This window comes from Mercenaria mercenaria, chromosome 7 (assembly GCF_021730395.1).
Source record: "Mercenaria mercenaria strain notata chromosome 7, MADL_Memer_1, whole genome shotgun sequence".
Classification (NCBI taxonomy): domain Eukaryota; kingdom Metazoa; phylum Mollusca; class Bivalvia; order Venerida; family Veneridae; genus Mercenaria; species Mercenaria mercenaria.
This window is the reverse complement of record NC_069367.1, coordinates 17,133,824-17,150,800: the sequence shown is the minus strand read 5'-3', so window position 1 is coordinate 17,150,800 and position 16,977 is coordinate 17,133,824. Positions and strand designations below refer to the sequence as shown.

The 16,977-nt window shown below is 35.2% G+C and overlaps 1 protein-coding gene across 3 annotated transcripts in view; it reads left to right on the top strand.

Moving 5' to 3' along the window:
• Positions 1-16,977, top strand: part of LOC123554826 (zinc finger B-box domain-containing protein 1-like) — a 113,606-nt gene that overhangs the window by 80,957 nt on the left and 15,672 nt on the right. For all 3 annotated transcript variants that reach the window (XM_045345182.2, XM_045345181.2, XM_045345183.2), the window contains 4 exons: positions 8,855-9,045; positions 9,924-10,053; positions 14,376-14,519; positions 15,844-16,100. In XM_045345182.2, the coding sequence (XP_045201117.2) occupies positions 8,855-9,045; positions 9,924-10,053; positions 14,376-14,519; positions 15,844-16,100 (722 nt within the window). The remainder of the gene's footprint in view (positions 1-8,854; positions 9,046-9,923; positions 10,054-14,375; positions 14,520-15,843; positions 16,101-16,977) is intronic.

Genomic DNA, 16,977 nt, shown 5'->3' with positions numbered 1-16,977 from the left:
TTTTGATAAATTATTGACAGAAAGTTCAACAAAATTACATAAAAACAGCTGATTTTATACAGGATTACATGTGAAATTTTATATGGCACGATCATAAATAACTGCTTAGTTTTTATAGTAAATACATGTAAAACACTTTATGCACATAATTCAAACTTTTGGCCGGAAAACACAAAAAAACAGTATAGAAAAATATTTAATGATGAATAAGTGGCAGCAATTTAAAAACATAGAGTAAACGGTTACATGTCAAGCATTCTACTTTATCGACATGGCATATTCAACGAGGCGTGTAGCTTATATTAAACAGGTGTGTTCGTGACCTTTATATCGGCCGTGTACGTACAGAATAAATATGTCGTTTTAAAATAAACATTAGAGTTACTGTTATCATCCTAAAAGTAGCGTATTGACAGTTCATTGCCACAACAGTTGCCACTTAGATGTTTTGTAAGTCATGAAGAGAACCGCGGGTCTTTGTGGATAATTTTGCTAATAAACAACTACAACATTAGAAGACAGTATTTGAACAGAAAATAACATCTTATATTATTAGAAAACAAAACAAAAATAATTAAAATAAATATATTAATAAATGAATTAATAAGTAAATAAATGAATAAAAATAAATTAAAGAAAGAAAGATTCTGTCTGCTAAAAGACATCATAAGGTAAATACAATCTTTGCTGCAGGGCTGGGCTATCGCATTTGGCAACTGTGTTTAAAAGATTATATTTCTAAGAACATGGCTTCCAATCGATAAAAATTTTGGGGGATAAATTTCTGAAAATTTATTGTGGCGGGAAAATTCTATCGACTTGGAAGGTGACCGGGCGTTAGATTCGTTAATCGGTATCAGTTTAAACGTTTTTTGACTTAACATTATTGTAAGCCCGATTGACCTAGCTCGCGCGTTGTCATAATAGACGCAAACGTGAACCGCAATTGGTATTTAACCTTTAGTTTGTTTAAGTTGTTGCATTGCGTTGCAGTTACATATTTTCCGTTAAGGTATGACTTTTGCTTATTCGGACTGACTGGCATGTCACGCTTGGTCTCCTTCCCGTCAAGTGAATTTTTCATCAACTTGGTCGGAGCCCTCGCGCTTACCCTATCAAGTTTAATTAGAGCGGCCGTTACAACCCATCTTATTATAATACTATCCCATCTTGTTATAATATTATGTAAATGGAATTGAACCTTCAAACCAACTTGACAGGAGCTTCTGTGCCTACCCTGTCTCGTTGAAAATGTTACTGCGTATTTAAGATTGAATTAGGTTTTAATTACTTAACGGATAACTTTATTTTTGTCATATTTAATTTTTGTTGTTGAGTATGTTCAGAATTGTTGGCAAGGCAGTTAAGTTCATTAACCTTCATCAGCTGGGCAGGAGCCTCAGGCGTACCCGGTCCCGTTGAGCAGGTTACTTATTTTTGACATACAAAGTTATTAATTATTTAACTTATGATCACTTTATTTTGTTACATTTGTTGTTATGATAGAATTGTTTGCAAGGTAATTATTAAACATAAAGAGGAGGCAATGTGTGTTTATTTTTATTTCGAGTAATTTCAAATAATAAAAATTATTTTTCTTTTAAAATAATTTGATTTATTTTTAGTGAAATCAAATGTCACGTCCGTTGCTATGGAACCGATACGCCCTCGCGCTTATCGTTATAAATTGGTACCCGAGTTTATACAAGCCTGTAGCTAGTTAAATTTGATATCGGTAAACAGTCTGTTAAACTTGCATAAAAAGCTGAGAATTCTCGTGCAGCTCTCTGTCTGTTTTTGTACGTTGGCTGAGCGAGTACATGTAAAGTTGACAATTTTGCCCACCCGCCACACCCCATAATGAGATTACAAAGGCGCCGCTTGCAATGTTCTGTTTTATAAAATGCGTTTCCGTCCAGTTTCAATATGACAATGATAATGACGAAGTTTATTAGCTCATCTGATTTTTTGAAAAAAAATGATGAGTTATTGTCATCACTTGAGCGGTTGTCGGCGTCGGCGTCGGCGTCGGTGTCGGCGTCGGCGTCTGCGTCGGCGTTGCCTGGTTAAGTTTTATGTTTAGGTCAGCTTTTCTCCTAAACTATCAAAGCTATTGCTTTGAAACTTGGAAGACTTGTTCACCATCATAAGCTGACCCTGTATAGCAAGAAACATAACTCCATCTTGCTTTTTGCAAGATTTATGGCCCCTTTTGTACTTAGAAAATATCAGATTTCTTGGTTAAGTTTTATGTTTAGGTCAACTTTTCTCCTAAACTATCAAAGCTATTGCTTTGAAACTTGGAATACTTGTTCACCATCATAAGCAGACCCTGTACATCAAGAAACATAACTCCATCTTGCTTTTTGCAAGAATTATTGCCCCTTTTGGACTTAGAAAATCAGTTTTCTTGGTTAAGTTTTATGTTTAGGTCAGCTTTATCCTAAACTATCAAAGCTATTGCTTTAAAACTTGCAACACTTGTTCACCATCATAAGCTGACCCTGTACAGCAAGAAACATAACTCCATCCTGCTTTTTGCAAGATTTATGGCCCCTTTTGGACTTAGAAAATATCAGATTTCTTGGTTAAGTTTTATGTTTAGGTCAACTTTTTCTCTTAAACTATCAAAGCTATTGCTTTGAAACTTGCAACACTTGTTCACCATCATAAGCTGACCCTGTACAGCAAGCAACATAACTCCATCCTGCTTTTTGCAATAATTATTGCCCCTTTTGGACTTAGAAAATCATTTTCTTGGTTGAGTATTATGTTTAAGGCAACTTTTCTCATAAACTATCAAAGCTATTGCTTTAAAACTTGCAACAGTTTTTCACAATCATAAGTGGACACTGTACATCAAGAAACATAACTCTATCCTGCTTTTTGCAAGAATGATGGCCCTTTTTAGACTTAGAAAATCATGGGTAGGACAATATTTCTATTATACAAAAAAAAATCAGATGAGCGTCAGCACCCGCAAGGCGGTGCTCTTGTTTAATGTAGCGGCCACCGGCCCAAAATTAAAATATGCATGTATATACAATCAGCAGTATACATTTATGGAATACGGGACGTAAATTCAAATCTTATTCATAATATAAACCTATTAACTTGTATACTTTAGTTTCATGTATATAGTACATATTATTATATTTAAAGCAAACGTTTACGTTCTATGAAATCATTGTATGCGTACATGGCAACATTTTTATTGTAGTTTTATTGCTACGGCTTATAAGGATAATAAATGAGTAGACATAAATTGATACAATATTTCCTTGAATATGCTTTGCTCTTAATTTCTGTAAACAAGGACATAGCAAAAGGAAGTGCATTTAGTTTTCTTTACCAGTTCCACATAATTTACATATATGTTCATTTTGTCAACATTATTATATTATCCTCTCTCTATCTCGAGCTGTTTCAGTAGGAGAGTTGAGACAGATTTTCTGCTCTAGTCATATATTTCAGATCGTTACTTGACGAGGATGAGTGTACAAATAAATCAAAAGGTTTCCAAAGACGATTTCACATATATTTGCTCGAAGTATTGGACTGCTGAAGACAATGATTAGATGTGGAACACGGATAATATGCCATTCAGCAAGTGTGGAGATAAACAGTAACATAAGATGTGTTATCAATTTTAATGTGTGTTATTTAATTATGTGCGTTTAAATGCCAAGTGTTTGTATACTCTGGATTCTCAATCTGATAACGTTCATTACAAATATATTGTTTTAAAGCTTGTTATGGAACTTGCTTTTGAAGGGATAAAATTATTTATTTTATGCTTTTATGGTAGCCTACGACACAATAATTTAATTGTCGCTCTACGTTATCATGATATATTACTGGAGAATTCAAGTTGGCAGGGGGGAGACTGCGTGATATCTATATTAAATGCATTTAGTAAGCGTTTATAGTTATATCTAATCTAGAGCATCTTTGTTAGACATTCAGCTATCATTTCTCGTCGGTCGTTTCCAATTCGTACCCGAGGGGACATGACAGCTTCAATAATGTAGTTAGCTTGTTGCATTGCAATTGCCACATACGTTCTTGCAAACCGTTCCTTGTACGAGTTTAATCGCTGTTGTGTAGTTTGCTTTGCCTAAGACTACAATACATAATAGCATAATGTTTTAGGTGTTATGACACGAAGTTGCTTTGGGTTACTAAGTCCGGGTCTTATAGTACAGTAGAACCTAGATTACATGGCGTTGCATGAAAGGCATCAGTATATAGTAAACACTTTGCAGTAAATATTTAGTTATCTACGATTGCAGTAAAATACCACAGTTTTGATACCGTTTTCTAATAAAGTGTTATGACTCGAAGTTGCTTTGGATCACTCAGTCTGGTTCTTATAGTACGGTAGGACATTGACTGCTTTGTGTTGTATAAAAGGCATCAGTAAATAGTATAAAGATTTTTTCAGTGAAAATTTATTTATGTAGTATTTATATGATTGCAGTAGAATACCACAGTTTTGATGCAATTCTTTAATTAAGTGTTATAACTTGAAGTTGCTTTGGGTCACTAGGTCCGGCACTCGTAGTACAGTAGGATCTAAATTGCTTTGCATTGCAAAAAAGGCATCTGTAAATAGTATAAAAATTTTGCAGTAGGTATTTAGTTAAGATTGCAGTAGAAGACCAAAGGTTTGATGGAATTCTCTGATAATTTGTTTTGACTCAAAGTTGCTTTGGATCAATAGGTATATCTTTTATAGCTAGGTAGGACCTAGATTACTTTACATTGTATAAATGCATCAGTAATTAGTACATAGTTTTCTGCACTAAATATTTAGTTAAGACTACAGTGACATTTCACAGGCTGGATGCCATATTTTAATAAAGTGGTATGACTCGAAGTTGCTTTGGGTCACTAGGTCCGGCTCTTATAGTATGGTAGGACCTAGATTGCGTTGCATTGCGTATAAGGCATCAGTAAATAGTGCAAAGTTTGCTGCAGTAAATATTTAGTTAAGATTGCAGTGGAATATCACAGGTTTGATGCCAATCTGTAATAAAGTGTTATGACTCGAAGTTGCTTTGGGTCACTAGGTCCGGCTCTTATAGTACGGTAGGACCTAGATTGCGTTGCATTGCGTATAAGGCATCAGTAAATAGTGCAAAGTTTGCTGCAGTAAATATTTAGTTAAGATTGCAGTGGAATGTCACGGGTTTGATGCCAATCTATAATAAAGTGTTATGACTCGAAGTTGCTTTGGGTCACTAGGTCCGGCTCTTATAGTACGGTAGGACCTAGATTGCGTTGCATTGCGTAAAAGGCATCAGTAAATAGTACAAAGTTTTCTGTAGGAAGTATTTAGTTCAGAGTGCAGTGGAATATTATAGATTTGATGCCATTCTGTAATAGAATGTTATGACTCGAAGTTGCTTTGGGTCACTAGGTCTGGGTCTTATAGTGCGGTAGACCCAGATTGCGTTGCATTGCGTAAAAGGCATCAGTATGTAGTACAAAGTTTTCGGTAGGAAGTATTTAGTTTAGATTGCAGTGGAATATCAGAGGTCTGATACCATTCTTTAATAAACTGTTGTGACTCGAAGTTGCCTTGGGTCAACAGGTCCGGTTTTTATTGTACGGCAAGACCCAAATTACGTTGAGTTGCGTAAAGGGCATCAGTAAATAGTACAAAGTTTTCGGCAGTAAATAATTAGTTTAGATTGCAATAGAATACTGCAGGTTTGATGCCATTCTTTAATAAAGTCGTATGACTCGAAGTTGCTTTGGATCACTTTGTCCGGCTCTTATAGTACTGTAGGACCTAGATTGCTTTGCGTTGCGCAAAAAAGGCATCGTTAAATAAAATAAAGATTTTTACAGTAAATATTTAGTAATGTAGTGTAAGATTGCAGTAGAATACCACAGTTTTGATGCCGTTCCCTAGTTAAGTATTATGACCGATTCTTATAGTGTGGTAGGACCTATATTGCTCGGGGTTGTGTAACAGGCATTAATAAACAGTAAAACACTAGTAAATAATTGGATTTAGGTAATGTAAGGTTGCTTATCTTTCTTTTTGATGATTTGTTTTTCGACGTCAACAACGTGAGTAAAAAGACTATGAGCTTGAATGGAGCCTCGCTTGTTTATAGTCCCGAACTTCTCTCGCAATTGGTATTTAACCTTTAGTTTGTTTAAGTTGTTGCATTGCGTTGCAGTTACATATTTTCCGTTAAGGTATGACTTTTGCTTATTCGGACTGACTGGCATGTCACGCTTGGTCTCCTTCCCGTCGAGTGAATTTTTCATCAACTTGGTCGGAGCCCTCGCGCTTACCCTATCAAGTTTAATTAGAGCGGCCGTTACAACCCATCTTATTATAATACTATCCCATCTTGTTATAATATTATGTAAATGGAATTGAACCTTCAAACCAACTTGACAGGAGCTTCTGTGCCTACCCTGTCTCGTTGAAAATGTTACTGCGTATTTAAGATTGAATTAGGTTTTAATTACTTAACGGATAACTTTATTTTTGTCATATTTAATTTTTGTTGTTGAGTATGTTCAGAATTGTTGGCAAGGCAGTTAAGTTCATTAACCTTCATCAGCTGGGCAGGAGCCTCAGGCGTACCCGGTCCCGTTGAGGAGGTTACTTATTTTTGACATACAAAGTTATTAATTATTTAACTTATGATCACTTTATTTTGTTACATTTGTTGTTATGATAGAATTGTTTGCAAGGTAATTATTAAACATAAAGAGGAGGCAATGTGTGTTTATTTTTATTTCGAGTAATTTCAAATAAACATTATAACACAAAGGATGACACAAAAAAAGAGAAATAATCTCTTATTTTCATTGTGGTCCTTGTGTAGTATTATACAATAATATTTATGAAATATCTGAGTCTGCCATGGTGTTTCAAAATTTCAGCTCCTCTGTAAACTATATGCCGCACACTTCATAAGAACAGAACTGTAGTTAATTGTAATTTTGACCAAACAGATTGACAGCTGTAAAAATTCATCTGTTGAACAACAGTAGCTGTTGAATTTTACTCTAAAAAAAATCTTCATCTCTGAAACTTCTGGCCTGATTTCAAAATTTTTTGACAGCAATGTTCCTTTCATGACCATCAAGCAAATTCCTGCAAATAATTCTTTTTATGCTCCTAGCATCTACTGATGCAGGAGGCATATAGTGATTGTCCTGTCCGTCTGTCCGTTCGTCCTTCCGTCCGTACGAGGTTAACCAAATGGGACTGTTTCGTCTAGCATCAATACCCCTTATTAGAATGACTATACTAATGCAGATGTAACCTGTGACCATTCCTCATCTTCAGACATCACCTGACCTCAGTTTGACCTTGACCTCATTTTGGTCTTGGGTTGCTTTATATAGGCCATCTCTTGGTTAACCAAATGGGACCATTTCGTCTAGCAACAATACCCCTTACAAGAATGAATTCATCACCTGACCTCAGTTTGACCTTGACCTTGTTTTGGACTTGGGTGCAAAATCTATTGACAAGGATGCCACTGGGGGCATCAAGCGTTTATTGAACGCAGCTCCTTGTTGTTTAAAGATATGGCTGCCATTCTCTGTATGGCTTTATAGAAAACTTTTTCAAAACTTTCTCGTCAGAAACTGCTAACTAGATTTAAAAACATTTTCACAGCGTTGTTCCTTGGGTGACCCTCTACCAAATATCTTCAAGTCTTGTTCATTTCTTTAAAAAATCATGCCTGCCTGAAGGCAGGGCTAGTGTACCCTATTTGGCTATATGGAAAACTTTTATAACCTTTTTTCAAACTGCTGGCCTAATTTCAAAATAATTTGACAGCAGTGTTCCATAGGTGATTTTTTAACAAATCCATCCAGCCATAATGATTTTTTTAAAAGTACAGTCTGAATAGGCTATATGGAAAACTTTAAAAACCTACTCTTGCCCAGATTCAAAATAATTTCATGCAAATGTTCCCAACACACATGCACACACACAACACTCTCTGTTTCTTGATTTTGTCTCAAAGTATCACATCATTTCCCCTTGACAACTTTACCCCACACAGCAACCTCCCCCCTCCCCCAAACACAACACACAAACTGTTCCTGTGAATTAATTTATTCTTTGTTTTTTACACGCATATTTAAGCTTTGGTGTTGGCATTGTTTGCACCTTTGGCAGTCGTAGTAAATCAGCTAAAACAAAATGTTCCCAAGTTATGAAAATAATGTGATATTCTTTTCAGTTATGTCAGTGTGTGAGTGCCAATATATATTAGCTAATAATGAGATTATTTACAGATTTTACTTGATGCAAATATAAACAATATACACATGTATCATTTTAATTGCCTGTGAGGGTGGTATTAGAATCTTTTCACATTTTTTTATTATCCTTAAATAAGGTCTAATTTTTCAAAAATTACGCCAAAAATATATTTTTCCTACTGACAAAGTTGGCTGAAGTGACAGTTTTGGGAGAGAGAAAAAAATTTAAAAAATGGTTTTATGCTAAGATACCATTGAAGTATTTAATATAAAAAATCTATTCACATTGAGAGAAAAGAATTAAAGCAATCTTGATTTGGAGTGAAATATGTGAGTTTAACTGTTCTAAGGTTTTGAAAAAAAGCCATAAAGACAATATTATTTATTGATGATAGATTAGAGAAAAAGTTCTTTAATCAAAATTTGTTTGTATTAAATCAAAGAAATCACGATAGCTTGTTACAAGTGCTTTGTATAACCAAGAAGATAATTACTTAGTTACGTTTGAGATGTTTTGAATCAAGTATTTTGTTCATCCCCTTGTGACCTCAGGTGATTGGTGTTTTGCTGTATATAACATGTTATTTCTATTTACTATCAGTCCAGGTTTATTAACTAAATCCCCGAGTGAAGCTCTGAAAGATGTAGCGAGAATGACTTCGACCCAAGATACATACAAAGGTATAGACAGTTTCTTCATGGTCGGTGTCCAGCCCTCACAACAAGAGGAGAGAACCCTTACACCAACACAACATAAAAATAAAGAAGAAAAAATAAAAGTCAGTTACCAATGTAAGTACCGCCATGTTATTTGTTTTTTTTCGTATCAAGATATCAGCATGTAATAGGCATTTTTCATGTGCGATGTAAAATAAGCATTTTGTCTAGCTTGATCATAAGCAGGTTTAAAGGTTATGAAGTGGACATGATTATGTGCACTTCCTTAGGAAACTACCCGTACTAGTATTGTTAAAGGGATACACTGGCAGGATACTGGATGAAAAATTAAAATCCTAATTATTTTGGAATCGATGTTTCTTATATATGTTGCTGACAGGCTTGAAGTAGATAGATTATTTCTTATTTTAGCAACGTAAGTGCGCAATTTTCATTATTTTGCTAACCCGACCTATATATGGCAGGTTAGGGAAACACTCGAATTAGAGAGGATCCACTGTAATTGACTTTACCTTTTAAATGTTATTCATTTTTATCTTTGGCAAGGTAAGTTAAAGATCATGTTCAGATTATTGATTGGACAGTTTGTCACATGTTTTCGTGACTTCACATATCCTGTGAAATCATTAATATTCATGGGGGACTAATTTTCATGGATTTTGTGGTTGAGTCAGTCCACAAAATTTAATCCCAATGAACAGGTAAAATTCCCATTTATTTTATGTTCAAAAGTTGAAATCCACGAATTTATATCCACGAAATGGCCATTTTGACCAAAACCACGAAATTTATAGTATATAGCCTCTATGTGTGGAAATCCCCTTATGTCCAGAAATAGTTTTCCCCTATAATGTTTTAATATTTATTAGTAATTAAAATTGCTACAAGTCTTTGCATTAGCTTGTACTTTTACTAGTTAACAGTATGATCTCAACAAGTGGAGCCCGATGATATTTTAATTTAACAGATACACGGTACTGAATTCATTTCAGTATACAACATGGCACCACGATCATGGAAGCCAGATTTCAGTTTGACAGATAGAGTTGATGTTGATGATGTAGCTAAAGATGAAGCTGAAGATGACAGAGCGAGTTCTGTGATGGCTTATCATGCTTACAGGTCAGTATTATACACATGTGAAGTTCAGTACTACGGCTAGTTTTGCATGTTATGAGCATTTTTCAGTTGAGTATTTTATAGTGGAGTTAAGCCCCTTATAGGTAATATTTGGACAATGTTTTCCTGCTTTTCTGTTGTCAAAAAGGGCCAGTACACTACTAAATATATTTATAGCATGACTATTCAAAGAACAGACTTTTGCACTGAACAGTGCATCAGCATCTACGTCTGCTTTGGTTTCCCGCTTTGGGTAAGTTTTTACATAACTTGTTACCTTGGTATCCACTACTGAGAATGGATTGAAACTAATGACACTTATTCACTTTGATGAGGTGACATGTAGTGCACAGGTTCCATAACTCTGTTTTGCATTTTAAACTTTGTTAATTGTGAGCTATTGGTATACAGTAAACCTCGCTTATAAGGAACAGCTTGGGACCTCTAAGAATTGTTCCTTATAACCGAGGTTCCTTATATCCGTATAGCGAACTAGTTCCTTGTAACGAGGTTTGCATAACGAACACGATTTGTATTACGTACGCTATATGACTGACGTTTGAAAAGGGCTATGTGTTCACATTCCGGGCCGACCATAAATCTTTATGTGAGGAAGTAGCGTATTTCTGTTCATTTTTAATATTTATCTTGCACAAAAAATTCTATACTTAAAATGACCAAACGATACCAGCCAAGGGAATATATTTCGTATCGTATCCATTTGAAAACATGGTGAGCCAATTATTGTTTAGTTGTTTCGGCAACGGCTATAAAAAACAAAACAATTCAGTCCTGTGACTGCCCTGCAGCATTCTAATTCCAATTATCGCGATTAGCGGCGAATTCAAAATATCTAAGTAGACCACGTGTTAAAAAAACAAATTCAGAACAATAAATCAAAACCAAATTATTTGTGGTTTATCTCGTGTTGATTAGATTACCTAAACACACAATACTACCTTAATCGACCATGCATCTATTGGAAAGCATGCATCTTTGATTGGCCAGAAGCACAAAAAGTCATCGAAAAATCCGCCGCCTTTTGACTAACAGGCGCAACACGCGTTTAGAATTAACAATCTAGTTCCTCTGACATCATCAGCGATTCTTCTTGTTTATTTCCGGTTTTAAATAATTTTTAGCTCGACTATTCATAGAATAGTAGAGCTATTGGACTCGCCCATGGGTCGGCGTCCGCATCGGCGTCTGCGTCGGCGTCGGCGTCCGCGTCCCGATTTGGTTAAGTTTTTGTATGTAAGCTGGTATCTCAGCAACCACTTGTGGGAATGGATTGAAACTTCACACACTTATTCACTGTGATAAACTGACTTACATTGCACAGGTTCCATAACTCTGTTTTGCTTTTTTACAAAATTATGCCCCTTTTTTGACTTAGAAATTTTTGGTTAAGGTTTTGTATGTAAGCTGGTATCTCAGTAACCACTTGTGGGAATGGATTGAAACTTCACACACTTATTTACTGTGATAAACTGACTTACATTGCACAGGTTCCGTAACTCTAATTGCTTTTTCACAAAATTATGCCCCTTTTTTTGACTTAGAATTTTTTGGTTAAGGTTTTGTATGTAAGCTGGTATCTCAGTACTCACTAATGGGAATGGATTGAAACTTCACACACTTGTTCACTGTCATGATCTGACATGCACAAAGCAGGTCCCATAACTTTATTTTGCTTTTGTACAAAATTATGCCCCTTTTTCAACATAGAAATTTTTGGTTAAGCTTTTGTATGTAAGCTGTTATCTCAGTATCCACTAATGGGAAAGGATTGAAACTTCACACACTTGTTCACTGTCATGATATGAAATGCAGTGCAAAGGGTCAATAACTCAATTTTGCATTTTACAAAATTATGCCCCTTTTTCAACTTAGGAGTTTTTGGGTTAAATTCTTATATGTAAGCTGGTATCTCAGTACCCACTAATGGGAATGGATTGAAACTTCATACACTTGTCCACTGTCATGAGCTGATAAGCACTATGCAGGTTCCATAACCCTATTTTACTTTTTTACTAAATTATGCCCCTTTTTCGACTTTCTTATTCATTCAAGCGACAAGGCTGTTAAATAGTCGAGCGTTGCTGTCCTCCGACAGCTCTTGTTATTCTCTATGTTTGTTCGCTATAACCGAGGGGTTTTGCATTGAATTTCATACTTTGGGTCTGGTAAAAGTGTTCCTTATAACCGAGTGTTCCTTATAACCGAGTTCCTTATAACCGAGGATTTTTACATTGAATAAAGAAGGATAAGATCGGGGAATTGAAAACTGTTCCTTATAACCGAGTGTTCCTTATATCCGAGTTCCTTATAAGTGAGGTTTACTGTAGATGCATGGTCTGTCGTTTTGCGTCAACATTTTTAACATCTTTTCCTCTAAAACCATTGGTAGAAGTTGGTGAAACTTGGTGTGGATGTTCCTTAGATGGTCCTTAACCAAAATTATAGAAAGAATTCCATTTCATGCAAAATTCTTGTTGCCATGGCAACAAAAAAAAGAAAAATTTAAGTCTTCTTCTCCAAAACTGCAAGGCCCAGAACTAAGATATTTGGAATGTAGCATTGTGTAGAGGTTCTCTACCAAGTTTGTTAAGATCATACCCCTAGGTTGACATTTGCCCGGCTCTGGGCTTCACTTAATTAACAAAGATTTATATTGAGGACTTCTTGTCTTAAACCCCTTAATGCCGTAATGGTCCTCTATCTGGTAAAGTTTTTTTGATGATATGCCCATAGGATCAAAATTGGTCCCCAAAATCGGTTCACTTATTTTACATAGATTTATTTAGGAAAAACTTTTCAAAACTTATTTTCTCAAGCTGCAAGGCCCAGAGATAAGGTGTTTGATATGTAGCACTGCCTAGAAGTCCTTTACCAAGTTTGTTCAAATTATACCCCTGGTATCAAACATTTTTATGCCCCCGGCTTCTACTGATCCGGGAGGCATATAGTGATTGTCCTGTCGGTCCGTTCGTCCGTCCGTACGAGGTTAACCAAATGGGACCGTTTCGTCTAGCTAGCATCAATACTCCTTACTAGAATGACTTGATAATAATGCAAATGTAACCTGTGACCATTCCTCATCTTCAGACATCACCTGACCTCAGTTTGACTTTGACCTTGACCTTGACCTCGTTGTGGACTTAGGTGCAAAATCTATCGACAAGGATGCCACCGGGGGCATCAAGCGTTTACTGAATGCAGCTCCTTGTTTGTTTATAACCTCAAACCCTTGAGCTTTGATATTTGGAATGTAGCTTTGTGTAGTGGTCTACTTGAGGCTCGGTCAGAATGTTTGTCTGTTTAAAATCTAGGATAAATTTAAAACTTGGTCACTTGAATTAAAAACCAGGTCACATGGTCAAATCATTAAAGAAAAGGTGATGTTCTACCTGATTTACATAAAACATGATTGGAATGTTTGTTTTGATTAAACCTAAGTCAAATAAGGTACTAAGTTTCTTTTGTTTTTTTTTTTGAAGTTTTTTTTTTAATATTTATTTTACCAATTCTCATATTTCACAGGGTATGTAATAACATAATATTCGCAAGACACTAATTAATAGCAATATACATCAGATTCTGTGAGTAACAAAGCAAAGAAGCTACGTTAAAATTTATGACTTCTAATAATACACTCTGCCAAATAAGGTATTAAGTTGTCTGTAGTAAGAACTAGGCCAGGTGACTTCTAATAATATACTCAGCCAAATAAGGTATTAAGTTGTCTGTGGTAAGAACTAGGCCAGGTGACTTCTAATAATACACTCTGCCAAATAAGGTATTAAGTTGTCTGTGGTAAGAACTAGGCCAGGTGAGCGATGCAATGCTTTCAGAGCACTTTTGTTTCAAAAGCAATCTCTAGTTAAGAACTAACATCCTTTGAAAAGTCAAGATTTTATATTTAGGGCCATCCATGTATTGCTTTTGTGAAATTTTGTAGGTCAAGGAAAACTTCTATAACAAAACATGATGAGAACAATGATAACAGGGCCTCCTCTGCCATTCGCAAATATAGCCAAATGCTACAAATTCAAAGAACTGGCTACAGATGTTCCAAAGTGGCGACAAGGATTTTATTAAACTGTGGCCAAATTTCAGTAATTTAGCTTCAGTTTGGCAGTTTCTCTCAAAAATTGGCTACAACTTTCTGAGGCCCAGTGGAGGCCTTGGATAAGGTGAATGTTATAACATTTTTAACTAAGAGAAAATTGTTGATCCCAGTGTCTGTAAATTAAGGTCAGTTTGACAATGGCATTGCAGTTTGAAATGCAACCATGTATAATTTTATTTTGAATTTTTTACAGTGAGCAGCTGGTATCAGATATCACAGAGAGAATGATCAGTAGATTTGGAGAGCTTCCACTTGATGAAGATTCTCTCTCTGATCAGAGTAGCGGAGGAGCTTACAGGAGTCTAGGCGAGGAATATAGAACTTTCACACCTCGAAGGTAAATACAAGATACTTTGATGACTTTCAGTTATTTATTAGTTGGAAAAAAACATATTTTTGATGCCAAATAAACTACCATTTGCCTTGTACATCTTGTGAGTAAGAAAGAATGCTGTATGTTTAATGATTAGTACAGTCAAACTTGCATTATAAGAACTCATACGGACCTGGGAAATGTGTTCGTATCAAAAGAAATTCGTATTAATGATTGTATGACTTACCGTAAAATTTGCCCATGCAAGTTGGGCAGTATCACCAGTGTCATCGGTGAATAAATTCCGATATATGGAAGAAGTTAATAGATTTAAACTTGTTAAGTTAATTTATTTAGATAACATTGAAATTACTCAACAGAAGTCCTACTTAAACACAAAACTGTATGCATTTAAATTGAAATGTGCGGTCGAGGTCCAGAACGCCAAATTATATCCACCGCCAACATTATTTCTATTAAGAAGCTTGTACTGTATAATCTTTTGTAAGACACAACCTACCTGTGTCAACAAAAGAAGGTCAATAATGTGTTTAAAATTATTTACAACTCTTTAAATCTTGACCTGTCAATTACTTAAATTGTTTATATTGACAAGATAGTATCTTGGATACACAAAGGACCGAGTATTTGTTTTTGAATAATTGTGAACTACTCAATTGTCTAATTACCACGCGGTACAATGTTGACAATACTATTATTTTACTTTGATTAAATATCAGCACTGTACAGTGCAAACTATTAAATAGTCAGTTGTAACAAAGGTGAAATGTCCACCGACTTCTAAAATTAATTCATATGAAAAGATGGAAAATTATAACATTTAAGGTAATTGGGACTTTCAAAAAGTGTTCGTATCTACCGATTATTCGTATGAAGCGAGTTCGCTATTACCAAAATAATTTTAGAAAAAAAAATAGAAGGACTCGGCCGGGGAATCCGGACTTTGTTCGTTTTATCTGAAAATTCATATCAAGCGAGTTCGTATTAAGTGGACTCAACTGTACTTTAAATTTGACATTGTACAGCAAATATTTAACTGTGTAAAGTTCAAATTGTTTAGGATACTACATTTGATTGTAAATGAATATATTTTAGAGTAGTCATGTTAAGAATGTTTGTACAATATATGAGAAGCTAGTCTTACAAGATAGGAGATACTTATAAATACATGGCAATGGTTGTAGAGGGATCTTTTCGTTTGATGTAGTTTATACTCTTTTCCTGTATCATGATGGAACTTACTACATAACAGAAATACTGTATAAAATTGAAACCCATATGCATTGTCATGAATTACAATTTTATCTTGCCAATTTCCAATCCACAGTCATGGATCAAGTGTTCAGAACTCTCCCAATATGTCTGGGCGGGGCACACCCATCCAGACAGTTAGATCACAGATCCGAGACAGTGCACATACACCCAGGAAACCAGCAGTACAGCAAACATCACGAACACCTAGACAGTCAGGCAGGTCAAGAGCTCAAACCCCAACAGTATCAAAGTCGAGAGCTGAAGTGCAGACTCCAAGAAGATCTAAAACATTTCATGGAGAAACAGAAAGACCAGAGTCTAGAGCCATTGGTATGAATACTACATGTGTTCCATATTTGTGTAATTGCTTTGGTAGACATATGTTTTTAGGATCATAAGACAAGTTTGCATGCTTGGTCCTGTAATTGTGACTTTTGATGAAATTGTTCCCCATTTCCCTTGAAAAATTTCCAAAGATTGACATTTCTTTCAGTACTTCTCAAACATATTGAAACTTAACACAAAATATTGAGATCATAACGGTTTACACTTCAACTTCCATATTTTTACCTTTTCTTTTACAGAATTTACCCCATTTTACTTCAAATGTGGCAAAATTGTTATTTTCTTTGAAAACTTTAAAACTAATGAAGACATTGTCTTGGAATTTCAAAAGAGGCTTAAAGGATGAAAAGTAAAATTTACGTATTGGGTCCTGACTTCTGCGTCCAAAGTTATTTTCCTTTTTGCAATTGGAAAATGGAAAATATCCCAAAACTGCAATTTCTTCAATATTGCTTAAACATTAGTTGGATCATAATGCATTTATACATCAAGTATTGTTAAATGTTTTATTTTACAAAATAATTCCCCTTTTAAACATTAAATCTGGACATTGGACTTAGAAAATGTGACAAAGTATTGTATTCTTTGAATAGCTCTGAAATCAATGAAGATGTTTCATTGAAACTTTATATAACCTTCTAGGCTCATACCGCAAGTTGACATAACATGTCTCCTAACTCTAACTGCTTTTTAGCTCAACTATTCGAAGAATAGGGGAGCTATCCTACTCGCCCCGGCGTGAGCGTCACACAAATGTTAAAGTTTGCGTACCACCCCAAATATTTTCAAAGTCCATTGAAATATTGTTTTGATATTTTGCATACTTGTTTACCATCATGACCCCAGTCTGTAAAAAGGAAGA